The 27,366-nt window shown below is 58.8% G+C and overlaps 1 protein-coding gene and 1 long non-coding RNA gene across 20 annotated transcripts; one reads left to right on the forward strand and one right to left on the reverse strand.

The window, feature by feature from the left end:
- Nucleotides 1-3,085: 3,085 nt before the first annotated feature.
- TNNT3 (troponin T3, fast skeletal type) lies at nucleotides 3,086-26,575 on the reverse strand. 18 transcript variants are annotated; one of them, XM_060404150.1, is made up of 18 exons: nucleotides 26,515-26,575; nucleotides 23,427-23,459; nucleotides 23,304-23,317; nucleotides 22,901-22,918; nucleotides 21,736-21,753; nucleotides 21,539-21,580; nucleotides 20,547-20,567; nucleotides 20,332-20,346; nucleotides 17,956-17,974; nucleotides 15,462-15,507; nucleotides 14,774-14,890; nucleotides 14,593-14,670; nucleotides 14,079-14,192; nucleotides 13,894-14,003; nucleotides 13,717-13,807; nucleotides 12,797-12,837; nucleotides 12,153-12,193; nucleotides 3,086-10,854 (listed from the first exon to the last, which is right to left on the reverse strand). In XM_060404150.1, exons 2-18 carry the CDS (start codon nucleotides 23,441-23,443, stop codon nucleotides 10,427-10,429), a joined length of 1,230 nt encoding a protein of 409 aa, XP_060260133.1. In that variant the 5' UTR covers nucleotides 23,444-23,459; nucleotides 26,515-26,575; the 3' UTR covers nucleotides 3,086-10,426. The 18 variants fall into 18 exon arrangements, with proteins under 18 accessions (XP_060260133.1, XP_060260135.1, XP_060260134.1 ...); XM_060404152.1 differs by lacking the exon at nucleotides 22,901-22,918; XM_060404151.1 differs by lacking the exon at nucleotides 20,332-20,346.
- LOC121817478 (uncharacterized) lies at nucleotides 14,604-17,089 on the forward strand. Of its 2 annotated transcripts, none has more exons than XR_006057411.2 (2): nucleotides 14,604-15,011; nucleotides 15,334-17,089. It is a non-coding gene; the product is annotated as an uncharacterized LOC121817478 (long non-coding RNA). The 2 variants fall into 2 exon arrangements; XR_009597882.1 differs by having other exon boundaries at nucleotides 15,396-17,089.
- Nucleotides 26,576-27,366: the final 791 nt, after the last annotated feature.

The raw sequence follows: 27,366 nt of genomic DNA on the forward strand, positions 1-27,366 counted from the left end.
GGGGACCCTCATCTGCCCTCTTCACTCGCTCACACACAGCGAGATTCAAGGGAACTGACTCCTGAGCTCGCATTTCCCGCGTTACAAAGGCCTCTGCATCAGGCTGGTCCGCAGAGAGGACTGTCGGCCTCGAACTCACCTGGAAACAGCCACCAGGACAGGAGCTTAAGACTGCAGCGGGGACAGCTGGCCCAGGAATCCGGGCCAGGCCAGCAAGACCCACCCTGCTAGTCCTGCTGAACTGCCACGCAAATGTCTGTCTCCCTAGCAAAGGAGAAAGTTATTGTTCTGGCGATACTTTTGCCCCGGTGTTCAGGACGGAACGAAAATTCTTTGGTAAAGTTGTCACAAAGTGCCCCTAGGGCGAGCAGAGTAACTGACCATCGGACCTGTCATCGAATTCCTCGGTCAGCGCAAGATTGATGTAGGCCCCTCATAGCAGCCATCACTGGCATGTCAGATGTTCCTGAGATAACCACTCAGCTAGACAAACCTCCCTCTGGCCTGACCTTGCAGGTTCAAATTCTTCAGCATATGAACGTGTCCTCCTCTCGTCCAGTATTTCCCTCTGTTCTGAAGAGACCAAGCACAACTTCCCTAGGACACCCCCAGCCCCACTCTGACCCTTTCTTAATTAACAAATGTTGTCAAGAGGAAAACATAAGTAAATGGAGCCAGCAACTCCTCCTGTCAAACGCCATTACAGATGGCTTCTGGAAAGATTGCCGAGGAAATGACCCATGGTTTAACACCGTGTTAACAAAACTCCCAATTAATGAGGCTATCAATGAGGGCTCTCGGGGAGGAATCGTGCTCATTCCCCAGGTTTCTGTTTCATGTGTGGTGTTGGAAATGATCCACCTTGCCAAGGATGGGCACATAAATATCTCAACAGCTGGCAAACAGATTTATGGTTGCTGGCTTATTAAGTTTCCCCATTGTCAATACACAGGGAAACAAACAATCCTCCTTTCTCTCCCCATCCGAGAGTCAAGAGATCTGTGTCAGCAGGGCACCAAGACACTGGTGGCAAAGTCCCTTAGAAAAACGAATTCCTAGCACAGGAATGCGTGTCAACAGATGGTCGGAAACCCATCAGGCACCACTGGCCAAATAGCTGAGGAGGCTGCAGAAAGCACTGAGGCAAAGCAGACACCCTTCCACTCCCTTGCCCGGGTCGCAGCAGATAACAGGGCTGCCTTGGATGCTCTGCCCTGGCGAAAACTTCTTGCTACATTTGCCTCCGGAGCGGCTGAGACTCGCCTAGAAGGAATTTCCCAAGATGGAACAAACACTGACCCCTCAAATGAGCTGCTTAGCTGGCTCTCTGCAGGCATGAGCAATGTTTTCCCAGTCTGCTTTACAGATAATTAGTATTTTCATAACATGTGTTTATCAGTCTTTTCCTGTCAATCCGATCATAACACAAGTCCACTGCTTAATGTTTATACGACCGTTCAGCGTGCCTGATAAAATGCATCGCCTGTGAGATGTTTCCCCATTAGCAGGACTCTTCGCTTGTTTACTGAGTCTGATTAGTGTCCACCCTATGTGGATAGCTAAGCAAATCTCTACACTCAGGCAAACGAACAAAGGAAGCCTAATGCAAGGGGCAGGATGGACCCAGGGTGGACAGTGAGCCTCCTGCCATCAAGGGACAAATATTTTGGTTACTGATGCTTTCTAAGGAGAGAAATAACGAAAGTAATTTTGGCATATTCAGGGTTGGGGGAAATTATTCCGGCTTATACGCGATTCAGTTTAAACTTGATGCTCAGTCAAAATGGCCTGTTTGTGGCCTACCCCCCAGGTCTTCTGCATCTGCTTTAATCATTCAAGAAAAGGGCGTATTGACCAGAGGTAAAGAATGTCCATGTTACAGATAAAGACAAACACTTCCTTTCCTGGGATGCCAACGCGGGCGCTCCTTTGATGATAAGACCGCCTTCCCAGGCGCCGAGGCCATCCTGACTCACTGTATACATGCTGGTCTGTTTTTTCTCGAAACCTTGAAGGAATGCACCCCTGACTTGTTTGATGTTCTCTGTTCTGAGAAGACATAAAACGGGGCTGAAAAGCACGCTTCCAGGCAGCGGTCCGTCAGTGTCGTCCTAGAGGCTGCCTTCCGGGCTATAGTCCTCCGCTCGGCTCAGGATTCCTTTCCATGCCCGTGGCAGATTGCGCGCATATTTCTGTCACCCTAAGTCATCAGCAGGTGTGACGCGGAGACAGAGTGTTCTGCGTGCACTGATTTTTCATCCCGGCTCGTCTGCAGCCGGTGCTGACCTTTGCCTCCGTCAGGAATCACGTTAGAGGAGCCTCTGTCCGTCCGCCACTCCCTCTGCCCTGTCGGGCCTCATCCGTTCCTTCCCCTCCCTGGCATCTGCTCACCTCGTTGGTCTGAGCTGACATCTGTGCTCATCTGTATTTGATTTCCCACTTGCTGTGATCACTCAGGGTCTCTTTTCTGTGGCTGACTACTCTGTTTGGCCCACTCTTCTGTGCAGTTGCTTGCCTTCCTGACGGTGTCCTCAAGTTCTTGCAGGGCGGTCCTCGGTGTCTGAGGGGGATTGGATCTGAGACCCCACAGCTCTCAAAATCCGGGGATGGTTAAGTCCCTTATATAAAACAGTGATACGTCTACACATACCCTACCTACATGCCCCCCTGTTCTTCAGGTCATCTCTACATTATTTATAATACCGAATACAATGAGCAGGGCTTCCTGGTGGCTCAGTGGAAAAGGACCCCCCCCCCCCCCCCCGCCAGGGCTGGAGATGTGCAAGACACAGGATCGAACCCAAGGGAGAGAAGATCCCCTGGAGAAGGAAATGGCAGCCCGCTCCAGCATTCTTGCTTGGGAAATCCCAGGGACACAGGAGCCTGGCAGGCTACGTTCCATGGTGTTGCAGAGTGTCAGACATGGCTTAGTGACCGAACCACGGCAACAACAGCAACACAGTGTGTGTGTGTGTGACTGGCTGTGAGCAGTGTGGAGTAAATAGCGCACGGATAGTTGCTGACACGCAGCAGGTGCAGGCTTTGCTTTCGAGAACTTCCTGGAATGCTCTTTCTTGAGTATTTTCAGTCTGAGGCAGGTTAAATCCAGAGGCAGAGGGCCTACGGTATACACTGAACACTAACTCTTCACCACTGATGTGTGTGTTACAAATACCTCCTCCCAAGAGACGCCTTGGGTTTTCACTTGTGGTATCTTTAAATGCAGAGAAGTTTTACTTTTTTAAACCTTATTCTTGTTGAATGTATTGCTCTTTTGTCTTATGGTTTGTGGAGTTTGTGCTTGTTTGAGACATTTTCCTTGACAGTTGAGCTTCCTGATGATTCTCCTATACTTTTTTCTTAAAAGTTCAAATGTCTTATTTATTAGACGTAGAGCTTTCAGTGACCAGGATTGAAACCCGTCAATGCTGAAGGAAACCAGTTCTAAATATTCATTGGAAGGACTGATGTTGAGGCTCCAGGACTCTGGCCACCTGATGAGAAGAGCCAACTCACCGGAAAAGTCCCTGACGCTGGGAAAGACGGAGGGCAGAAGGAGAAGGGGGCGACAGAGGATGAGACGGCTGGTTGGGCATCACTGACCCAGTGGACATGACTTTGAGCAAACTCTGGGAGAGACGGTGAGGGACCGGGGAGCCTGGCGTGCTGAGGTCCATGGGGTCGCAGAGAGTCGGACGCGATGTAGTGACTGAATGCAAACCACCACGAGGGAGGGCAGTGCTGGTATTTTGCTTTGCTTCCAGTGGGTGTGCAGCTGTTTCAGCTGAGAAGAATGTTGCCCACCGCCCAGTCCCACCTACAACACACCCTGGAAGGAATTCAACGCAGAGGCCAGGAACGAGACACTCGGTGCTCTGGGGAAACGGGCAGAACAGGCCCTCAGTTAGACATTTTCAGGAGAAAATTTATGGACCCGGATTCTCGCGTCTCCTCATACTTGGAGAAGCACCGAAATCATTAACTCAGATGCCTGTTCCTCGTGACCTTCAGCGACAGTCTGCCAAGACAGAAGCTGCAGGGACTCTTCGACAAAATCACGGCTATGCTGATCGCCAGCCCCCAGCTCCTGGGACCAGCTCCTCAGAGTGCCGCGAGGCTGCTTCTCGAGCTCTCGTCCTTCGGTGCGAGGTGTGTGCATGTTCAGTCGTGTCCGACTCTCAGCCCCACGGACTGTAGCCCGCAAGGCTCCTCCACCCCTGGGATTTCCCAGGCAAGAATACTGGAGGCGGTTGCCATTTCTGCTCCAGGGGATCTTCCCGACCGAGGGATCCAACTCACGTCTCCTGCAATGTCAGCCTGATTCTTTACCGCTGAGCCACGTGGGCGTCCAGTCCTTCAGTTCAGTTCAGTTCAGTCGCTCAGTCGTGTCCGACTCTTTGCGACCCCATGAATCGCAGCACGCCAGGCCTCCCTGTCCATCACCAAGTCCCAGAGTTCACTGAGACTCACGTCCATCGTGTCGGTGATGCCATCCAGCCATCTCATCCTCGGTCGTCCCCTTCTCCCCCTGCCCCCAGTCCCTCCCAGCATCAGAGTCTTTTCCAATGAGTCAACTCTTCGGATGAGGTGGCCAAAGTACTGGAGTTTCAGCTATAGCATCATTCCCTCCAAAGAAACCCCAGGGCTGATCTCCTTCAGAATGGACTGGCTGGATCTCCTTGCAGTCCTTAGTAAACCCCGCATAAACTGAAACTCACAGATCGCCTGTTGCGGCTTCCTCCTTCAGCTCACACAGCCCACCCCGTCCCTGTTCCTTCTGCTACCACACCTGCCCCTCAATCAGGTTTCCCTGCGTCGGGGGCTCCGCACTTCTGTGTCCATCGAGGAACACCCAGTCCTCTGGCTTAGAGGACCCAGCTCTACATGGAAGGTGGCTGGGAGGAAAGATTCTGCCCACCTCAGTCTTCTGATAGCCAGGCCCTATTTCCTTCCACAGGAATTTTAGAATTAATGTCAGTTTATCTGGGAATCCATATTGGAATGTGGGTGAGTTGCCCTGAATTCACAGATTAATTTAGGGATAATGAACATTTTAAAGATACTGCATCTTCCTCTCGTTGAGCAGGGGTGACCTTTCCAGGGGTGCTGACCATCTGCAATACTTTTCAACCAAGGGTTTTATTATCCCTCTATCTCGTGTGCCTTTTGTTAGATTTATTCTTATTGTGTTTCTCACAGTTCTGTTCTAAATGACATCTGGGAACCTTGCCTCCTGGTAATAACTTTCAATTTTTCTCTCCTGTGCTCACTGACACACATCCTAACCCTAAATTCTAAAACTTGCTGTTGCTCAGTCACGCATTTGTGTCCAGCTCTTTGCGACCCCATGGGCTGTAGCACACCAGGCTCCCCTGCCCTTCACCAACTCCCAGAGCTTGCTCAAACGCATGTCCGTTGAATCAGTGATGCCATCCAACCGTCCATCTTCTGTCGTCCCCTTCTCCTCCTGCCTTCAGTCTTTCCCAGCATCGGGGTCTTTTCCAATGAGTCAGTTCTTCACATTAGGTGGCCAAAGTATTGGAGCTTCAGCTTCAGCATCAGTCCATCTAATGAATATTAGGGATTGATTCCCTTCAGGATTGACTAGTTTGGTCTTTCAGGTCCAAGCGACTGTCAAGAGTCTCCTCCCACGCCACAGTTCAAAAGCGTTGATTCTTCAGTGCTCAGTCTTCTTTATGGCCCAAATAGCACATCCATACACGACTACTGAAAAAACCGTAGCTTTGACTATATGGACCTTTGTCGGCAAAGTAATGACTCTACTTTTTATCATGCTGTCTAGGTTTGTCATAACTTTTCTTCCAAGGAGCAAGTGTCTTTGTATTTCATGGCTACAGTCACCATATTCAGTGATTTTGGAGCCCCCAGAATTAAAGTCTGTTACCGTTTCCTTTGTTTCCCCATCTATTTGCGATGAAGTGATGGGACCAGAGGCCGTGATCTTCGCTTCCTGAATGTTGAATTTTGAGCCAGCTTTTTTACTCTCCTCTTTCACATTCATCAAGAGGCTCTTTGGTTCCTCTTCACTTTCTGCCATAAGGGTGGTGTCATCTGCATATCTGAGGTTATTGGTATTTCTTCCTGCAATCTTGATTCCAGCTTGTGCTTCTTCCAGCCCAGCGTTTCTCATGATGTACTCTGCATAGAAGTTAAATAAGCAGGGTGACAATATACAGCCTTGACGCACTCCTTTTCCTATTTGGAACCAGTCTGTTGTTCCATGTCCAGTTCTAGCTGTTGCTTCTTGACCTCAGGAGGCAGGTGAGGTGGTCTAGTATTCCCATCTCTTGGAGTATTTTCCACAGTTCATTGTGATCCACACAGTCAAAGGCTTTAGTGTAGTCAATGAAGCAGAAGTAGATGTCTTTCTGGCACTCTCTTGCTTTTTCTATGATCCAACGGATGTTGTCAATTTGATTTCCGGTTCCTCTGACTTTTTTCCCCCTTAAATCCAGCTTGAACATCTGGAAATTCACGATTCACATACTGTTGAAGCCTGGCTTGGAGAATTTTAAGCATTACTTTGCTAGTGTGTGAGATGAGTGCAGTTATGTGGTAGTCTGAGCATTCTTTGGCATTGGCTTTCTTTGGGATTGGAAAGAAAACTGACCTTTTCCAGTCTTGTGGCCATTGCTGAGTTTTCCAAATTTGCTGGCATATTGAGTGCAGCACTTTCACAGCATCATCTTTTAGGATGTGAAATTGCTCAGCTGGAATTCCATCACCTCCCCTAGCTTTGTTCATAGTGATGCTTCCTAAGGCCCACTTGACTTCACACTGCAGGATGTCTGGCTCTAGGTGAGTGATCACACCACCGCGGTTATCTGGGTCGTGAGGATCTTTCCCGTACACGACTTCTCTGCATTCTCGCCACCTCTTCTTAGTCTGCTTCCGTGAGGTCCACACCATTTCTGTCCTTTATGGAGCCCGTCTCTGCATGCAGGGTTTCCTTGGCATCTCTTGGCATTTTCTTGAAGAGCTCTCTAGTCTTTCTCACGGTACTGTCTTCCTCTATTTCTGCGCAATGATTACTTAGGAAGGCTTTCTTATCTCTCCTTGCTATACTTTGGAACTGCGCATTCAGAGTTCCTTTGCCTTTCACTTCTCTTCTTTTCTCAACTATTTGTAAGGCCTCCTCAGACAACCGTTTTGCCTTTTTGCATTTCTTTTTCTTGGGGATGGCTTTGATCACTGCCTGCTGTGTAATGTCACAAACCTCCGTCCATAGTTCTTCAGGCACTCTATCAGATCTAATCTGATAATTGAATCTGTTTGTCTCTTCCGTTCTATAATCATAAGGGATTCGATTTAGGTCACACCTGAATGGCCTAGTGGTTTTCCCTACTTTCTTCGATTTAAGTCTGGATTTTGCGTAAGGAGTTCATGACCTGAAATGAGCCACAGTCGGCTTCCAGTCTCATTTCTGCTGATTGTGTAGAGCTTCTCCATCTTTGGTTGCAAAGAATAAAATCAATGTGATTTTGGTGTTGACCATCTGGTGATGTCCATGTGTAGAGTTTCCTCTTGTGTTGTTGGAAAGGGGTGTTTGACATGACCAGTACATTCTGTTGACAAAACTCTGTTAGCCTTTGCCCTGCTTCATTCTGTACTCCAAGGTCAAACTTGCTTGTTATTCCAGGTATCTTTTGATTTCCTATGATGAAAGGGACATCTTTTCTTGGTGTTAGTTCTAGAAGGTCTTCTATGTCTTCATAGAATGGTTCAAGTTCAGCTTCTTCAGCATTGGTGGCTGGGGCATAGACTTGGATTACTCTGATATTGAATGGTTTGCTTTGGAAATGAACAGAGATCGTGCTGTCATTTTGGGGGCTGCACCCAAGTCCTGCATTTTGGACTCTTGTTGACCATGAGGGCTACCCTGTTTCTTCTAAGGGATTCTTGCCCACAGTAGTAGATATAATGGTCATCTAAATTAAATTCACCCATCCCAGACCATTTTAGTTCACTGATTCCTAAAACGTCAATGTTCGCTCTTGTCATCTCCTGTTTGACCACTTCCAATTTACCTTGATTCATGGAGCTAACAACATTCCAGGTTCCTATGCAATATTGCTCTTTATAGCATCGGACTTTACTTCCATCACCAGTCACATCCACAGCTTAAAATAGCAGTTTTCCTTGGTTTTCTTTATAGACAGTTATCTGATTCTGATGAACGCCCATTTCTTTCCAGGGATTAGTAGGCAAGAAAATAAGGAAGCTGACATTTCTGCCTTACTCTTGATCTTCAAGGTGATCTTCCAAGCGTTCACTATTAGGATGATTTGCTGTAGGATTTTGGGAGACGCCTTCCTCAAGGCAAGGAAATTGCCTTCTAGGTTGACTAAGAAACCGTGAACCGGGCGCTGTATCATCCATGTTTTCCCAGCCTTTGGACTGCTTGTGTTTGTGTGCCATAAATCATTACACTGCTCAGTTTTCTGGTGTGAAATTACATTTGCATTGGAGGGGACTCTCCCTTGGTCGTGGTGTAGCTTTCGAAAGCTTTTGGTGGAGGGGGATTTCATCACTGGTTCAACATTTTTAATGTGAAATCAGCCTATTCAAGTTTCAAGCTTCAGTGAAATAAATTTCCCCTGGAAACTGACCATTTTATCTCATTTTCAAATATCGTGTCATAGAAAAGGCATCATAGACTCGTCTCTGCCGCCTCTGCCATGTGCTTTCTCTCCATGTCAGTGGGTTTGGGCCTTCTCCCCCTCCTACCTGATCTTCTTGGTTTCCATGGCAGACCTTCTATCGGTCTCCTTCAGAAGAACCCGTCTTGCTTTGCTGGCTTTCCCCGCTAATCTCCTCTATTAGACTGTCTCCTATCTTCCATGCTCACGCCCAGGCTTCTCTTCCCCTCGGGTTTTGTGTCTCGTTCCTTTCCTAACTTCCTGACGGTGACATCTCAGTGTTAGTTGCCCAGTCATGTCTGACTCTGCGACCCCATGGACTGTGGCCCGCCAGGTTCCTCTGTTCATGGAGTTCTCCAGGCAAGAACACTGGAGTGGGTTGCCGGTCCCTTCTCCAGGGGATCTTCCCAACCCAGGGATCAAACCCAGGTCCCCTGCATTGTGAACATGTTCCGTACCATTTGAGCCACCTGGGAAGCCGTTTAACTTACTGCAAACACGGCTCTTCCCCTCCTTGTTCTAACGGAAGTGGGCGGGCTTGACATCTCGCTGTAGGTCCCAAATCAGCAGGGATCTGTTCTGTGATGGAGCTCTAAGGTGCTTCCTAAGTGTCTTCCCCATCTCCTCTGGGATCCATCAACTATTCAGAGTGCATTTTTGCATTTCTAAACCTACGCTCATAAGCTGCCAGCCATTGGTTCCGACTGGGCTGCAGAGGGCTGGCTGCTCGTTGAGACATCCCTTGGAGCCTGAAGCTGCTGCAAAGCCTCGTCTATAGCCTACGCCTGCCATATTTCCCACGCACACTCTCCTTCAGAGGGACGGTGGCCCATCAGCGTCCATCAGTCAGGCCTAATTCTTCTGTTCGGAGCTCTCACACCCACCTCCAAGCCTTCCATCTTCCTGACTTCCTGACCCCGAGACGTGCTTGAAACTCTCCCGCTCCCATCCCTGACTTATTCCTCCCCAGCGGTCCCACCATCTGCAGCTCAGTTCATGTTGTTCTGAACCTGCACGATTCTGTGAGCTGAACCTCCCGCCCCCGTGTGCTGACTGCCTTCCCCAGGGCGTTCCTGTGCGATGTGAAGGGACGGTGCTAGGCTGGGGGGACCCCACTGTTTCTCACGTGGAGGTGCTCACCCTCGAGTCCCCCGCTGCAGGAGGGCGCAGCGGCCGGGCGCAGGGTATTCACATCGACTGCAAGGAGCCCTGGCATGCGGGGGTGGGGTGACCGAGGGCCTGTGGACGTGTGTGTGTGTGTGCTGGGGTGTACACTGTGTATGGTCACGTACAATCCGGGTGGGCGAGCTCGTTGTCCGGGGCCTGGCGCCCCACAGCAGCCTGGGCCAGGATACTCCCCGCTTCCCTCTGCTCCGCAGAGCCCTCCCGGGGGGCCATCCAGGCTCGGCTGCTTCCTCCGTGAATACTTGGCTGAGCAGGGCTCTATGTCTTGATCCAATTTTTGTGATTTATATTTTCCGTAATTCTACTTGGTCAGGCCTTTCAGACTTACACAGGGAGCACTCTGTTCCCATATAATATAGAAAGAACGGTCTGTGTTGCCACGACTGTTCCCTGAGATGTGCTCTCCCCCCTCCCTGGGGCCGCGTGCACGTCCTCTGCTGCAAGCTCCCTGCTGCCCTGTTTCTGGGGGACGTTTGTGCCCCAGGCCTGCCTTCCGGACACTCTGCAAAAGCCAAGCTCTGCTGCCCCAAACTGGCTTCAGAGCAGATCCGGGGGGGGGGCCGGGGGCCAGCAGAGTGGGCTCACACGCGGGGTGGGGACGGGGTGATGGTCTGCGGACACAAGCGGTAGCCGCCGGCAGAGCCAGTGGGCACCTGGGGCTCTCTGGGGCATAGATGACCACAGCCGGGGGTCTCCTGAGCCGAACCCGAGGTCAGCACCTGGATCCCTTGGGTCCTCAAGCTGCAGAGCAGCCCCCGCGATACCCTGCCCACCCGTGGGCCCCACTGATGAGCCAGCACACACGTGGTGGAGGGGAGCCTGCTCGCTTTATTCACAGGCCCCAGAGCACGGACACAGTGAGGACAGAGACGCAGGGGGCCCCTGGGGGCCGGACGCCGCTGTGTGAACCCCCCGGGCTGAGGGTCTCTGCCTCTGGGAACCTCCTCGGCCGCTCTACTTCCAGCGCCCGCCGACTTTGCCCTTGGGTGTGGTCCCGGCCTTCTTGCTGCTGTAAATGGGAAGCAAGTTGGTCTTGAGCATGAGGGCGTCTGGGACCCTAGCTGACCCCTTCCCCAGCCCCCAGCAGACCCCAGACCCTGGAAGCTCGGCCTGGCCCAGCCCTAGCAGCCCAGGGGCATCCCCAGCCCTGGTCCAGCCGCAGTGACTCACCTGTGCCTGCCCACCCGGGCCTGGGCGACTTTGTGGTGGGGGCGTTAGTGAGGTTAAGGGGGTGCTGGCAAGAGCTGGACCCCTCTCCCTCCCTTCCCCACCCGATGGACTCGGGGCACGGGGTCTTATGTCAGGCAGACCCGAGCCTGCCCAGGCAGCTGTCCCTGCTGGTAGCCGCCATCCTCCCAGTAATTCTGGCCTGAAAAGAGCCAGGCCGCCCACTCTCCGGCCAGGATGGGCAGGGGCAGCGGGCAGCTCTGGTTCCTCACTCCAGGCCAGCAGTCCAGCCTGACAGACTCGGGACCTGGGAGGCCTCCGTCTTGTTCTAGAATCTCAGCCCCTCAGTCACCGGTGAGAATGGGACCTCGGGCGATGGGGGTCCTCAGGAGCCCACCCCATCTGTCTGAGCCCTGTGTGCAGCAGGCAGCCAGGAGCTGGCGGGGGGCCAGGCCGCGGGGGTGGGCGGTCATCGGCATTCTTTGTGGGCAGCTTCAGGCTGGAATGGGCCCTGCGGCTCCCAAGGCTTCAGGGGAAGGCCTGGCACTGCTCACGGCCCACGGCCCTCAGCAGAAGCCACATGCTCACACACACACCTAGCCAAGTGACCTGCAAGAACCCCTGCCTCACGCCACAGAGCCCGGGGCAGAGGGTGTGAGCCTTTGCCAGACCCCTCTGCAGCCCTCGGGGCGGCCCCAGCTCAGCCTCCAGTCTCGGGCACTGAACCTCAGCAGGGGGCACCTGGGCCCACGCCCTCCAGCCCTTCCTGGCAGCTGCTGCAAAGGGTCCCGTGGACCCAGCGGGCTCATTGACCCCAGACCAGGGGTCTCATGCCAGGCTGTGCAGGGTCTGCTGAGTCCCTGCGCAGGTCACCCTGAAGGCCACCCTGGGGGCCTCCTGCTGGCTCTCCCCACCTGTCCTCCTGGGCTCTGGGGATGGGGGAGACAGGAGGCTGCAGGTCCGGGGTTCAGGGCCCAGCATGCCGGCCCAAAGGCCCAGCCAGTTAATCTTGTTACTGCTCTGCTGGGGGCCGCCTGCCACTGGCACAGGCTGACATCTCCGGGCCCCTGGGGGCAGTGGCAGCCGACCCCTTGGGGCTGCGTGCCTGGCGCAGAGCATGGGGCGGGCAGGGCTACTCACTGCTTCTGGGCCTGGTCGATGCGGCTCCTGAGGTTGGTGATCTGCAAACAACACAGGGGACTTACCTGTGCATTCGCACGGGGCCAGGCTGCGTGGTGGCCTCCTGCCCGTGGGCCCCTCGGCGGCCCTGGCAGGCCTCGGTGCTTTTACTGTCCCGGCTCCTCCGGTCTGGAGGGGCTTAGACTCGTGCCTCTGACTTACTCTTGGTGGCCTGAGCTGGACACCTGGGCCATGACACACCGCAGCCCCAGAGCTGGCCACTTACCTGCCCGCCTCTGCAGGATGTGGGGCAGGGGCACGGGCTGGAGGTGGGCTCGCAAGCACAGCCCCTGCCTGGTGGCCGGAGCTCAGAGCCCCGCGGCCATCTCGCTCCCCGGCCTGGCTGCTCCCTCCTGCTGACCGCCTGGGGGAGGCTAGGGAGGCAAAGGCCAGCCTCTGCTGCCGACGAAGGGCAGCAGGTCAGCCTCGGAAGCCCCCAGGTGGCAGGCAAGGGGGAGGAGGCGGGCGGGAGGACCCAGGGACGTCCTCCGGGATCTCCGTGCCCGCTGCCGCCGACACCCGCAACGACCCAGGTTTCCGCCAAGCGCAAGGCCCACCGCGCATGAACACCAGAGCCTGGCCCAGGGTGGGCCCCAGTGACTTACAACTTGGCCAGCATCTCCACTCTGGCCCGGACGTTCATGATCTAGAAAGACCGAGATGGTTAGGGGCTGGGTGGGCGGCCAAGGCTTCGGTGCCCTGCGTGCTCAGGACCAGCCTGGTCCAAGGCCCTCGGCTCTCCAAGCTCCTGGGTAGCCACTGTGCACACGAGCGTCAGGGCCTGCTCTCCTGGCCCAGCGTGAGTGGGGCCAGTCTGGGCCCTCTGAAGCCCGTTTCCAAGCCAGCTGGGAGCACTGGCACAGAGCGCGGTGCCCCCTCATCGGGTCCCTGGGGGAGGGTCCTTCCCCGGAGGGAGGTGGGAAAATTGAAGTGCAGGAGGACCAGGCGACCCACCCCAGGGCCCTGGGCTCCGGGAAGGAGGCAGGACTCCCCCAGCTGCCAGCACTGGTCACCCACACCCTCTGTCTCAGGGGCCAGCGGGAGAGGGGCCTGAGAGTGGGCGGTCCTCCCCAGGGGACACCGGAGGCTGGAGGGAAGGCTCTGTCATGGGCCTATCATCAGGCTCTGTACCCAGGCCCATGCTGACTCCAAGGAGGGTGTCTACCCGGGGCTGCCGACCTGAGCTGTGAGCCCAGGGTGGGGGAGGCACCGGCCAGGCCCCCTCCCCAGCTCTGAGTCCCCAGGGCTGGCCTGGCTGGAACTTGGGTTTGCAGAGGAGGCTGGGTGAGGCAGAACCCCGACCCCAGAGGAACTCAGTGCCCCTCTGGTGGGCTCAGGACACCAGGTCTCTAGACCCCCGCCCTGCAACAAGGGCACTCTGCCCCACTGCACCCCCTGCCAGCCCTGAGCACCGGGATGACATGAGGCCAACCTGGGCAGGGCCTCCCGCAGGCCAGGGGCCTTGCTCGGGGTCCGGGGACTCGGGGTGCCCGCCAGCAGGTGAGGCCAAGGACACAACACTCACGTCGTATTTCTGGCGCTTCAGCTTCTCCCCATACTCGAACTTGTCGGTCTCCAGCTTGTACAGGGTGTCCCAGAGCTCCTTGGCCTTGTCCCTGGGGGGCAGCCGTTGGTGAGCGGCTGGCGGGTCAGCCCCAGCAGGAGGGTCCGGGCGCTGCCCCCAATCCCGGCAGGGCCTCACCTGAGCTTGTCCTCACTGAGATGGTCGATGTTGAGGGGCTTCCTCCGCTCGGCCAGGACCTTCTTCTTCGTTTCCCGGGCCGTCTGCTTCTTGCCTCTTTTCTGGTCTGCCTGAGGGGACATGGGAGGGGCGCGTCGAGCTGGCCCAGGCCACGGTGGGCAGCTCGGCCCCGCGCCCGCACTCACCTTGGCCAGGTAGCTGCTGTAGTTGGCCCCCATGGAGGACAGCGCCTTCTTCTTCTTCAGATCGTCCTCAGCCCTCCTCTTGGCATCTTCCTCCTCCCGCCGTGCCTTCTCCTCCTGCAGGGACACCCCCACCCCCAGCCAAGACCTCAGCGCGGCTGTCGAGGACCTCCCCAACCAAGACCTCAGCGCGGCTGTCGAGGACCTTCCCAACCAAGACCTCAGCACGGCTGTCGAGGACCTGCTTGGGCTGGGAACCTTCTGGAAGGTCACAGTCCCCATCGAATCTGCCCTCTCGCAGGGTTTCTGCAGGGCAGGGGGAGCTTGGCTGATGGCCTGGGTTCCTAGGCCAGTGTCAAGGGGAATGTCAGAAATGGGGAGGCCCGGGAGCCTGGGGGCTGGTGGGGGGGCTGGGCGGGGGGCTGGGCTGGTCTGGGGTCGGGCCGGGCTGGAGGCCGGGCTGGGGGCTGCACTGGAGGCCAGGCGGGGGGCCGGGCTGGGCGGGGGGCCACCTCACCGCCAGTCTGTTCTGGCGTTCCCGCTCCTTCTCCGCCCGGATCCTCTGCTGCTCGGCTCTCTCTGCTCGGCGTTTCTCCTGTGGCCCGAGGGGAGCGGGTCAGCCCAGCCTGGCCCTCCCCTGGACCCCCGGCCACAACCACCAGCCCGGCCTCCGCCCAGAGCTGCAGGGCTGCGCTCACGATTCTCTCCTTGAGGGCGACCAGCTCCTCCTCCTCCTTCTTCCGAGCCTCGAAGTGGCTGTCGATGAGAGCCTGGAGCTCCATGAGGTCTTTGTTCTGGCGCTTCTTCTGGATGTCCTGTGGGGACGGGCCCGTCATACCTGCCCTCCTCTCGAACTTTGGGCTGCCTGCTCCCTCAGCCACGGGGTCAGAGTGGTGCCCTCCTTGTGGCTGAGTCCAGGCCGTGCAGAGCCCTGAGGTCAGTGAGCACCCCTGGGATGGACTGCCTCTGACTTGGCCTCATTGTTAAGCCCAGAGATGCCTGAGTGGGTTGGACGGAGAGGAAATTGGGGAACGAGGTAGTCTGTTGAACACACAGATGGATGGGTGGGTGAGTAGATGGGGGGGGGTGGCTGGAGGAGTGGATGGACAGATGGGATGCACAGATGGATGATAGATAGTTGGGTGGGTGATTGGATGGATGGGGAGAGATGGGGAGATGGGGAGATGGATGGCTGGGGAGGAGGGGAGAAAGGTGGTGTTCCCGGACGAGTTCCCTCTGATCCGGGAATGAATCACAGCGGGATTGCATGGAACCAGGAAGCCCCAGTTCTGGCTGCTCTAGAGGATGTGACCTTCTCAGGCTTAGGCTGAAGCCAAAGGCTGGGGGTCTGGGGAGACTGTGTAAACCTGGGTCCCGTAAACTTACATCGAAGTCGACTTTCTCCCCTTCCGGGATCTTAGGAGCAGTGAGTCTGAAGAAGAGAGAGTGGCTCATGAGAACGGTGAGTGGGTCCCCACCAGGAGACTGGTGCTCTTATCAAATATATAGCCCTCTGTCCCCAGAGTGGCCTGGCACTTCTAGAAGCTTATAACCTCTTATCGTCCTTCTCTCGCCCACTCCTAGGCCTCTCAAGGGCTGCTTCACCCCTGCTCACCCAAGAAGGGTGGCCTTGCTCTCTTTCTCAAACAAAAGAAGGCAAGGCGGTCACCAGAGACCGTTCCCGGGTCTTCGGCCTCTGCGGTCAGGCATGGCCATCTCGGCTGACCCTTTGCGCTGCTCTGGTCACCCTTTGACCTCTCTTTCTGGGGACCCAGAGGAGGGGGTGCTGGGCAGAACGCACGCCGTGCGGAAAAGAGATGAGATCCCTCTCGAATCCCTCCGGCCAGGGTGGCCGTGGCCCTCCCCCTCCCCCCAGACATCTCGGACGGAGCAAAGAGTTAAATCAACAGCAGAAGCAAGAGCTTCTTCAAAAAAGAAGATTGTGGAACTGAATGTGGATCGGCATGCTGGCGAGGGAAGCGATTTTCTGAGCTCAGAAGGCCCCACTCAGGCAAAGATGGCCAGAGGAGGCCATGCAAATGAAAAACTTATGGAAAAAGGCACAACGTGGAAGGGGGGGAGAAACCAGACTAGAAAAATATTTTCAGCAAATACAGAGAAGACTTATATCCTTATGCAAACCGATGATTAAGAAAACATAGAGACGCCCCCGCCGTTAGATAAATGGCCAGAGGTTGAACGCTAGCAGCTCCCCGAGAAGAAAGACCACCAGTCAACACATGAGGGAGAGGCTCCCGAGCCATCAGAGGAATGTGAACGAAAACAAGCCAGAGAGGCCGTTTCTCATCCACCCGTCAGAGGCTCCGTGTGCAGGCACGTCGCGGGCCCGGGCATGCGGTGTGGAGGCCGCGCTGGCGGTCCTCGTGGAAGCCTTTTGGCAGCGGACATCAAAAGCCTTAAGAACGTTCCTAGTCTTTGACCCAGTAATTCCATTCTGGGAATGCGGCCTAGGCAAATAAGCCAAAAGACAGAAAATGCTTTCCACCCGGCGTTATTTATGATAGTAAAATATTGGGGAAAGCCTTAATATCCTGCAAGAGAGGAACGGTTAGGAAAATTATGGTTTGTCCAATTGATGGAATATTATGTGGCCATTCAAAATATTTAAGAAGACTATGTAAAAACATGGAAAAATACTTAGGGACAGCGCTGCATTTTTGAAAAGCAGAATTCAAGGCTGTATAGACAAGACGATGTTTGAAAAACAGCTCAGAGTTTCAGTCCTTTTTTCCGAGTCCTATGCATGGAAAAAGAGTAGGAAAAAATAAGCCTTTGTATTTCTTTCTCCTCTTTTCCGCAGTCTGGCTGGCGGGGTGGGAGAGTTATAGATGATTTTTTTTTTCATTGGACTTTTACGTATTTTCCAAATTTTCTTTAATGAGGTGTTTTATTTTCATAATGAAAACACAAACATTTTTTTAAAACTAGAAAATATCTTGTGACCCGGCAGCTTTCTTTAAAATTGCTGAAAAATAAAGTGTAACGGATGGAAACGGGCTGGCTACACATTCGCATATTTCCAGTCCTCTGTGGAGAGTCCACAGGGCTCCCCTAAGTGGGAGCGAGCTCTTGGCCTGCGCTCAGAGGCGCTGACACGCCTTCCCCTGCAGAGCAAAGGAGGCGCGTGTCCCCCGAGGACGGGGGGTGAATCACGTACAGAGGGCCGTGGGCTCGCACGTACTTATCAGAAACAGAAAATCAGGAACGCTGGATTAAAACAAGAAACCTCTGAACCACTAGCGCGTGAGCCAAATGAGCAAGAGAAAGCCTCTTTGAACGAGGTCAACGCTTCCCCTGGGGGCCCAAGGCCCCCACGAAGGGGAGGATGGGGGCTCCGGTCAAGGCTTTGCTCCCAGGCGGGTTTCAAGGCCGAGAGCCTCCCTGCCAGCACCCCACCACTCACATCGAGGGCCCCGGGAGATGCGGGCGGCAGCACGGCCAGGAGGGTGGGCACCGGAAAGGGCCATGGGGGCTCCACGGGGCCTCCCTCCCTCTGCCCCGACTCTCCCAACTTTCTGCCCCCTTTCTTCCTCTGCCCAGCGCCTCCTCCTGCAGGAAGCCATCCTTGTCTAGCCTGCAGGGTCTGGGGCATGGACTGGACCTCCAGAGTCCATCCCTACCCAACCCCAGGGTGAAGCCCTGCCTGGGAGGAGTGCATCAGCTGCCCTGTGACCCCGTTCCCCGGGCAAGCCTCACCCGGAATCCAGGACCCCAAACTCAGGAGCAAACGGGTGGCTGCGGCCCCTTGAGGATTCAGGTCCCCAGGGCCCAACGAGCTTCGCGGCCTCTCTCGCGGGACCGGGCCGTCCGAGGCCCAGGCCTCACAGGCCCCCGTCGCCCGGCTCAGCCCCACACTCACCTGGGTCTCGGCTTCTCCTCTGATCAGCAGGGCGGCGTCGGCGGGGGGAGGAGAGGAGACAGGGAGACCAGGTGAGAGGGCAGCTCACTCAGGTCCCCACACGCCTGACCAGGGCCCCCCTCCCGTGGACCCGCCCTCCCTGCCCACCAGAGGCCGGGGACTTGCCCCCACCAGGGCCTGTACGCAGGAGCCCCCGTGGGCTCTGAGGAGGAGAATGGGTGCAGGGCCCAGGGCAGGACGGGTGGAGAAAAGAAGGAGAGAAGGGGCCCGGGGGTGCCACACCCTCGGGGCAGAGACAAGACTGAGGCTGTGGGCCAGGTGGAGGAAGCGCCTTCCTGCCCTCCTCCTGACGTGCCTGCTGGGCCCCTGCTGACCCCCTAGTGTCGGTGTGGGGCGGAAGCTCAGGTCGGGACAGAGCTAAGCCCCACAGCCCGCGCAGCTTGAAGCAGCAAGGCCTGGCCCTCGGAGGCCCTGGCGTCAGACAGGCAGGACGGGCAGGTGGGCAGGTGGCCAAGCAGAGGCACGGAGAGCCCTCGAGATGGACCCCGGGCGGTCGGGCCTCTCTGCCAGGGTCTGTCCAGACTCCACACGGACACCGCGTGCAGCCAGAGGCCTGGCCTTACCTGCCTGGTCCTCCCAGTCCTCGTGCTCCGCGTCTTCAGGCAGAAGCGCACATGCAAGAGAAAGCGGCGGGCGCGGGAGAGGGCTGGGGGCGGGCACAGGCGCGGGGCGGGCGCGGGCGCAGGCTGGGGGCGGGCCAGCCGGGGCACTCCTGAACCCCGCTTCCCCGGGCGGGCGCTGGCCTGGACCCCATCGGTGACCCCCGCTGAAGGCTGCAGGGCTTCTGTCTGGGAAGGTCTGTGAGAGCTAACTGCGGGGCCAGCATGCCTGGGGAGACCCCCAGCCCCAGAAGGCCAGCGGTAGCTGGAGGGGCCGCCAAGGGCCTGTGGGTGCTGGCTGCAGGCTTCCTTAAGCCTTTCCACTGGAGGTGGCCTCCTTGGAAGAAAAGCTATGACACACCTAGACCCTGATGCTGGTCAAGATTGAGGGCAAGAAAAGGGGAGACAGAGGATGAGGTGGTTGGATGGCATCACCAGCTCCGTGGACGTGAGTGTGAGCAGAGTTGGGCATGCCCAAGTGACTGAACAACAATGGCTAGGCGCGGGCAGCTCTGGGGGCCTGACTCCTGGATTCCATTGAGTTGAAACGCAGGGATTCTCGAACAAGGAGGCTGATAACGTCTCCTGGGACCTCAGACCTATGGAAGCCTGGCTAGTTGAGGTCCCAAGCCGAGAGGACGAGCGCGCTGAGGCTGAGCCCCGAGAGGCGCGGGAGCCTGCATCAGCTCAGCCCTGAGGGCCAGGCGCCTGCCCCTGCTCCTGGGCCTTTGGTGGCAAGGACAGGGCCGTCCATGTTGAGCTGCCGGTGTCCCTACTTGGGGGCCTGGCCGGGGCGGGTGGGCTGTGGTCAGGGTCTCCCTGGCATCCCCTTCCTAAGTGCACGGACCCCTAGGTTGCTTAGCAACCGGCCCCCACTCGCACAAACAGCCTCCTGCGGCTACTGGGGCTGCTCAGCTTCCAGGTGGGCCTGACGTCACTGCCCCCCACCCCCCGGCACCTGGTTGGGGGCTGGGAGCGGGGCGAGGAACAGGGGAGGCAAAGCGCCAGGCAGCAAAGCTCCCAGGCGGCGGGCAATCGGGATGCGACCTGGCAGCCCCAGCCTGCCTGTCTGTTGGTCTGTCAGCCCCAGGGCTGATTCCAGGGTGTCCCTTGGGCCCAGCCGGGCCCTGGTCTTACAGGGGGTCCTGCTGAGGCCCCGGGAGGGGAGACAGTTTGCAGCCCGTGCTCTGGGTGCAGGCCCCGAGAGGAGGCCCCCTGCAGCCCCACGAAGGCCATGTGAAGGCGGGGGCCTCTGACTTGGGCCCCGACAGCTCCACCCAGGGGGCCCCAGTACTTCCAGGCCCCCGGGCCCCCGCCTCGGCCTCAGCCTGACTTTCTGCTTCACCCGGCTTGCCTTCCCACACTTCCCTCCCCCCCGCGACTTCTGCGCTGTGCCTTCCTTGCTGTCTGGGGCCCTGCCTCTCCCCCTCTGCCCTTCTCCACCTAGCCTGGTGGGTCCAGGGCGTCCCAGTGGACCCCAGTACCATCCTCCGAGCACCCCTGTCAGGCCCTTTGGGCCTGGCTACCCCCACCTTCCTGCGGTGACCCGGGCGGGGCCTCACCCCCTCAGTCCTGAATGCTCGCTGCCTGCCAGCCGTCTGACCCACAGCCACCCTCCCCATCCCTGGCCTAAGCGTCCCACCCAGGGCCCAGCCTTCCGGATGGCAGCGGGGGGTGCTCAGGCCTCAGCAGGGGCCGCGGGGGGCAGCGAGCGTACCTTCTTGGACTTCCTCTGGAGAAGCGGCACCGAGGGGTGGGGAGGGGGAGAGAGAACCACTGTGAACCTCAGGAAGAGGCTGGGGGCGGGTGGCGGGCAAGCAGGTGAGTGAGTTACACGGCCCCTCTTGTTCCTCGTCGGCCAGGCTGTGGCTCACACCCACACACGGCCCGTGTGCACACGCACCCACACGGGACTGAAGTCATGGCACATACCTGGTTCATGAACTTCATGGACTAAGGAGGGCCATGGAACAAGAGGCAACGCACGGGTCAGAGGTCAAAGGAGAAAGGATCCCGGGTTAATGGAAACAGCCGGTCGCCACAGGAGGGTCAGTGGCCGAGGCCCGGGGATGGGGAGCGTGCGGGGAGTGAGCAAGACAAGGTCAATGTTGGCCGGGGCAGCACCCCCCCTCCAGTCCTGTCCCTGCCTGCAGGCCAGGCTTCGCTTCTCTCAGGGGACCCCTCCTGCTTGAGGGGCCACTGGGGTCCTGCCTCACTTGGCAGCACAACCCCACCACCACTTCCCACCTCCTTCAGGCCCCCGAGGACTTCCTTGGGGGCAGGGCCGTGGCCTGGAGGGTGGCCCCTGGGGCCTGGAAGGGAAGCTTCCTACCGGCCCGAGGCCGGGGCACCCACTGCCTTTTCTCCCTGTGCCCACGGAGGGGCCTGAGTGCTGGGTACCAGCTCTCAGCTGCCCTGACTGCTGTGCCAACCCCAGGGTTCCAGACCCTCCCACTCTCCAGCCCTGCCCCTGACCCGGGAGGGAGCTCCCTGGGGCAGGCTAGAGGGGGCCTGTGTGGGGCACTTCGGCCTGGCTGGGGGCACAGATCGCAGGGGCTGTTCCCCCATCACCCTGGGCTCCCCCGAGACCCCAGTGGAGGGGTCAGGTGCCGGGGACCCTCAGGTGCCCACCTCGGGGCAGGAGGCGGGCCTCAGGGACAGCTAGGTCTCATGCGGTCCAGCGGCCTCCCTACTGACCTGCCCTCCCTGGGCTAGGGGTGCCTGGGCCCACGTTGGGAGCGCAGTGCTCGCCCTTGGGGGGCCGGCCTGCTCTGGTCAAGCATTGGCCGTGGTTAGTGGGTTACATGGGGGCCACATGTGGGGGCCCCTTGGCTGGCTGGCACCTTGCCGCCCCCTCCCCGGCCCACTGTGTCGCAGCCAGCCCCGGGCTCCACATGGGGCCCAGAAGTCCTGCGTCCGCGTACCTTCCTCGTGGACCTCAGGGACTTCTGCAGGCGGGGGGGACGCTGGGTGTGCAGGGGCAGAAGGAGAGAGGAGAGGTTAGGCCAGGAGCGCACTGCACGCCCTTAGAGGGTGGGGCACGCGGGGTCACGTGAGGGTCGGGGTCACTGGACAGAGGGCTGGAGGGTGGCTGGGGGCCGGGGTCTTGGACCCCACTTACCTTCCTCCTGGGCCTCTTCTGCAGTGGGAACCAGACGGAGCAGGAGGGAGAGAGGGAATAAGACAATCGTTAGGGGGCCAAGCAAGGGGTGGCCGGGAAGGGAGGCGCTCCAGGCTGGGGGGCCGCAGGCAGCAGGCGCTCCAGGCACCAGGGAGGCTGGCAGGCACCATGGGCCCGTAGGCCTCTGCAGCGCGGCCTGCTCAGGTCCTGGGGGTCCCGCCCTCCCCTTTCCTTGGACTGAGGTGTCTGTGCTCCGAAGGGTTCCACTAAGTAACCGGACCCTGAAGGTACCGGAGGTGGGGACAGGTATTAGGGGACAGGTGTGGGCTGGCGTCCTCAGGGGGCCCAGTGGCGGGCAGCAGAGGCAGGCGTTGGAGGAGCCTACTCGGGGCACCTGCCCACGCACCCCATCGCCTTCCCCTGGGAGGGCACCGCCCAGGACCGCGGTTCCCTCTCAGAAAGAAGTCTCTCCACCTTTTCAGCAGAAAAAGGAAGAGTGTTGCTCACGTAGCTAGAGTAGCCAAGTGTTTTCAAAATATTTTCAAAACCTAGCTTCCAGAACACCCCACAGGAGAGCCGGCCCAACGGAGCTCGGGAGAGCCTGGCCGCGGTGGAGCAGGGCCCGGGGTGCCCGTCAGGCCTGCGGACTGCCCCGCACACCCTTCCCAGGGCCGGGCTCCCCTCCTGCCAGGGCTCGACCCCCCAGGAAGGGCCTCCTGACTCACCTGGGGTCCCCACTCCCAGAGGGAGGGAGAGGCGGAGAGCTGGGCGAGACAGGGACAGAGACAGAGAGACAGAGATAGAGAGAGATAGAGAGACAGAGATGGAGAGAGATAGAGAGACAGAGATAGAGAGAGACAGAGATAGAGAGACAGAGACACAGAGACGGTAAGACAGGCAGAGTGAGGCAGGTGGGCGGCACTCCAGACTTGCTATTAGTGTCTTCATGACCAAATTCCAGCCAGCCTCACACACCAGAGATACCGTGAGATTATTATGTATAAGTGATACATAATAATACAGAAGTGTTAATGGATGATTACTGAGCGCCTCTCAATGGAGGGCGGAGGTGGCTGTTAGGGGTGCGGGAGGTGGGGATTAATAACCACAGAGGTGGACGGTTAATGGGTGAGCTGGGCGGGGGCCTGGGGGGCACCTCCGTTACCTTCCTCCTCGTACTCTTCTGCAAGGGAGTAGAACAGAGGAGAGGAAGCGGTTAGAGGGCAGCGGGGGGCCGGCCTGGACCGAGGCCGCTGTCAGGGGAGGACCGCGAAGACGCAGAGGCTCATGGGCAGGGCTCCGAGCCTCGAAGGCCTGGTTCTGCAGTGGGACCGCAGCCTCCCCTCTGCAAGTGGGGCGTCACCGGGCAGGGTGTCCATGGGCTGGGCTGGGGGTCTGTCCTTTGAGAGGAGGTGCACGGGCAGGGGTGCGGGCCTGCTTGAAGAGGGGCGTCCACATGCCCGCGGTTTCCGGGGCCTCCCCGGGCGAGGTGCTGGCCACAGGTGGAGAGCCCCGTCCCACCTTTCTGTTTAGAGCTGATGCAGGGAGAGTCTGACGTCCACACTTACCCTCCACGTGCTCGCTGTGGGGAGAAGGGGAGCGGTGAGGGGTCAGTTCTTGGCGGGGAGGGGGGCCTCCTCTGGCCTCTGAGCACACGAGGTCCAGGGGGCTTGAAGCAGGCGGATACTCACACTTCCTCGTCCGACATGGCGGCTGGGTGCTTTCTGCAGGGGGTGGGGGGAGACAGGGCATGAGTGAGGAGTTGCCTGGGCCTCGAGGTGCAGGAATGTGGGGGGTGGGCTCAGCGAGCCGACTGTGGGGGGCTATCCTTGCACAGGGGTTGAGGGCCAGCTCCCTAGCCTGGGCGGGCTGCACCCGCACAGGGCCTCCTCGGCAGGCTGCCTTGCTTCCTGCGAGGCCCCAGGCCCCCAGCCCTCTTCGCCCCAGATCCGATCCCCCTCCGCCCCCCTTCCGGGCCTGGCTCCGGCCTGCTGCCTGGAATCCCAGAGCTGGGCGGGAGCTGGGAGGTGGTGGCTGGGCCGACATGCTCTCTGCAGCGTTCCCCAAGGAGGATCATCCAGAAAGCACGCGGCTGAGCGGGCTGGGGCGGGGGGCCCTTCCTGGCAGCTCCAGGCCCCTGCGAGGCCCTGCTGAGGTTGCTCAAAACCTCCCTCTTGGCAGTCTCTGCTCTTGGGTCTAGATGGTGGGGCTGGAGGGGAGGGGGCTCCCAGGCAGCCTCTGAATTACAGAGCTTGGCTCCTCAAAATGGGCACTGTGGACCTTCCCTGGCCTTCCTGCCTGCCGTCCCCACAAGGCCCACTCCTCGGGAATGAGCCATGCTCCCTGCTCCCACTCATGATTTCCCGTGAGGATGCTGCGTTCTCTGATGGGGGCACCCGGGGATTCCTTGGGGTCCTTCACGGCCCTCTGCAGAGCCCTTTTACAAAATCACAAGAGTACTAGGCATCCACGTCCTCCATCTCCCATCACCCCAGCAGACTGGGCCCTGAGCTCACCGGGATGTGTCTGGTTTGTTTCTAAATGTCCACGCGGCCACCCCTCCCCAGCCTGGCGCCCCTGCCAGGCCCACACGCCCTCTGAGAACTGAGTGAACGGCCCCGTTCCTCCTCAGCCTACTTTCCCAGGCCCCAAAGATGCTCTTGAATTTGTCAACGTCTGCAAAGAAGCTCTTGCCCGGGCCTGGCTGCGTGCGTCCAGGTGCGGCCGGCTCCGGGCCAGCCCGCTCAGGGACGGTCTCTCCGTGAGCTGGCCCCCGTGCAGGCCTGAGGCAGCCGGGGCCTGGGAACATTCGGGGCAGCTGCATCAGAATGTTGGCCCAGGGTTTTGAAAAACAGTTCATGACAACACGCTACAGCCCACTTGAAGACAATAGTTCTGGTCCCCCCCGGGAGCTTTGTATAAGAAAAACACAAGTTCATCATTGAAAAATGCATTTACATCGCATTGCTAAGGTGGGAACAGTTTTCCGAAGCCTCTGTCAAGAATGTTAATTTTCCCAAAGCAATTTAAGCTCCATGCAAAATTAACCAGCGGATGGGTCTCTGCTAACCCCCTCCAGGAAGCCGAGCACTTTCCCAGCCTGCTCTCCCTTCCTGGGGCTCTGCTGCCTCCTCGAGTCACAGCCTCCTGCTTCACCCAGCACACAGCTCCCACGGCCCCCCGTGGACCCTGTCCCCGGGTGCTGGGCCCCCACCCCACCCAGGCTGCCGTCATGCCCCGGCTCTGCCCACCTCTGCCCCTGGCGGCACCTGACACCTGTCACCGCCTTGAGAGGGGTGGTCGGCTGGAGTCCAGGGTGGGTTATTTTTAAGGAGTCAGTGGCAGCTGAGACGTCCAGAAATAGGCACCCAGATTAGCCAAGACACCTCTGCCAGAAACCCAAGATGTTGGGAGGGGGGCTGAGAACATCCACCAGCTCAGGTCTTGGCCCGCCCACCCCACCCCCGTCAGCTCCCCTGCAGGCCTCTGTGCCCTCTTGTCTTCTGGGCCGGAGAACTCCATCCTGCACCCCCGGGCAGGGTGCCCACCCTCCAAACAGGGAAACTGAGGGCCCTCGGGGTCCCTGCTCCTCTGCCCAGCGAAGCCCTCGGGGTCACACCGTGGCTCCTCCGTGTCCCCCATCCCCCCACTGTTGGGGAGGGGCCCGGGGTGGGGTGTGCTTGGGGGCAGGGTGGCATTTCGACAGCTGAGAAGGAAACCAGCTGTCCATTTCATGTCCTGCCCTCAGAGGGGCCATTGTGCAAACAGCCTCTGAGGTCACTGCTCCTCGGGGACCCCTCCTCCTTCCTTCCTTCCCAAGTGACAAGGGGGGGGTGGGGTGGGCGGGGAGCCAGGAGGCCCTGCCGCCAGCTCGCCGTGGGACCCTGACCCTCTTCCATGACCCCCGGGCCCCTGCCGTCCCGTGTGGCCGTGGCTCCCCAGCCGTCTCCTCCCAGAATGGTTGAGGGCACCAGAAAGGTTGCTGCCTATCGAGGGCGCCCCGTCCCATGACGTCAGGAGGATGGCTGGGCCCCGGCCCCAGCGGGCACAGGAAAGGCGGTGGGGGGGCCTGGGGCTGGGGAGCTTGGGCTGGGACTCCTGGGAGCACGTGCTTCTCTGCCCAGGCCGAGGCAGGCGGGAGAGACAGATGCCGGCTGCCCGCGCCTCCCTCTGCCCCAGCCCCTGTCCTGTCCACTCCCAGCCTTGACCACTGGACACCAACTCCCAGGCTGCTGGGGTCCCAGCCGCCCCTTGCACAGACCTGTTCTGTAGGGCATCACACAAGCCCCACCCTCGTCTTCATCTTTACGGATGGTGGCATTGGGGGCAGTGGCTGCTGGGACGAGAGCCTGAGCCTCCGAGGAAACGCTGGCCAAGGCCAAGTGGGCAGCAGTGCTCCCACCGCAGCGGGTGGCCTTGAAGCCCTGGACGAAGCCCCTTCCTTGCCTCTTCACCCCACATCCTCAGCTCTCTCTAGCTGTCTGCCTGGGGACCGCCCCCCTGGGCCTTCCAGGGGTCCCCCTTCCTCCTCATCTTGGCCCTCTCCAGATCCTGTGCTCGGGTCTAAAACGGCTTCTCCTACATCCGATGTTCAGCAAACGTGACCCCGCAGTGCCCACATCCCAGACCCCTGAGACCCCGGGGTGGCTTCCTGGTGTCTCTGAGATGCTGTGCTTAGAGTGGAGAGGCTGGAAGGCGTGGTGTCTGTGTCCCGGGACCCCAGGCAGCCAGCACACAGCAGGCCGGCCCAGGCCCAGGGCTGCCCGTGGTTCTACTGACCTGCGGTTGGGTCTGGAGAGACAGGCAGGAGCTTCCTGTGGACAGGACCGGCTCAGGCACTGCCCGCCAGCCGCGCGCCCTCGAGTTATAGTGACATTCGATCTTGCCCGGCAGCCCATTGGCCGGGCTCGGTGGCTGGGCGCGTGCGGGCGGGCAGGGGCCGTGCCCCGAGGCCCCTGACCAAGTATAGGAATAGCAGAGGAGGCCCGAGGAGGGGGCCGCGTCCGAGGGGTCGGGGGCGCCCTCCTCCCCCGCCAAGTGTCAGCTTCTATTTTTACCCCCCCGACAGCGGGCACATTCTTAATGGGCTGAGGAGGGCAAAGAAGGTGTTGGGCGGCTCTGAGGAGGCAGCCAAGGACTCTCCTTGGGCTGGACTGGAGTCCCCAGGGCTGGGGCCCTGACTTCCCAGGCAGCTGCCCCTCCCTCCAAGGAGTTGCCCAGAGAGGGGGTCCTCCCAGGAAGGGGGTCTGCCATCTGTCCATCCAGGTCCCGGGCCCACCCAGCCTCCTCGTCGGAGGTGCTGGCCTGAGGTCTCGCACCCTCATGGAATGGGGGGGCCTGTGAGTCCTCGGCCAGGCCCCCAGGGTCGGAGCCCATTCAGTGGCCAGACCAGTTTCCCTGGGCGGCGCGCTGGGGACACACAGCATAAACGGGCGAGCGAGATGCCAGCCCACGTCTGACGCACGGGGTCTGGCACCTCCCGGTGCCAGGGGCCACGTCTCTGCAGTCAGCCCGGGAGATCCCACCTCAGGGTCCAGATCCCACAGGCCTCCTGCCCACAGGCTGGGCTGCGCGTGCTGCCCACAGTGTGCTCCACCACGAGCCCGTGGAGCCCGCTCTTTCTCTCCTCAC

This window comes from Ovis aries, chromosome 21, assembly GCF_016772045.2.
Source record: "Ovis aries strain OAR_USU_Benz2616 breed Rambouillet chromosome 21, ARS-UI_Ramb_v3.0, whole genome shotgun sequence".
In the NCBI taxonomy this organism is placed as follows: domain Eukaryota; kingdom Metazoa; phylum Chordata; class Mammalia; order Artiodactyla; family Bovidae; genus Ovis; species Ovis aries.

What these genes read in the sequence shown, in the direction of transcription:
- TNNT3 (XM_060404150.1), bottom strand. An exon ending in TCGCCCTCAAGGAGAGAATC is followed by an intron (nt 14,671 to 14,773) that starts GTGAGCGCAGCC and finishes CTCGGGCCACAG; the next exon opens with GAGAAACGCCGAGCAGAGAG. An exon ending in AACGCCAGAACAGACTGGCG is followed by an intron (nt 14,193 to 14,592) that starts GTGAGGTGGCCC and finishes GTGTCCCTGCAG; the next exon opens with GAGGAGAAGGCACGGCGGGA.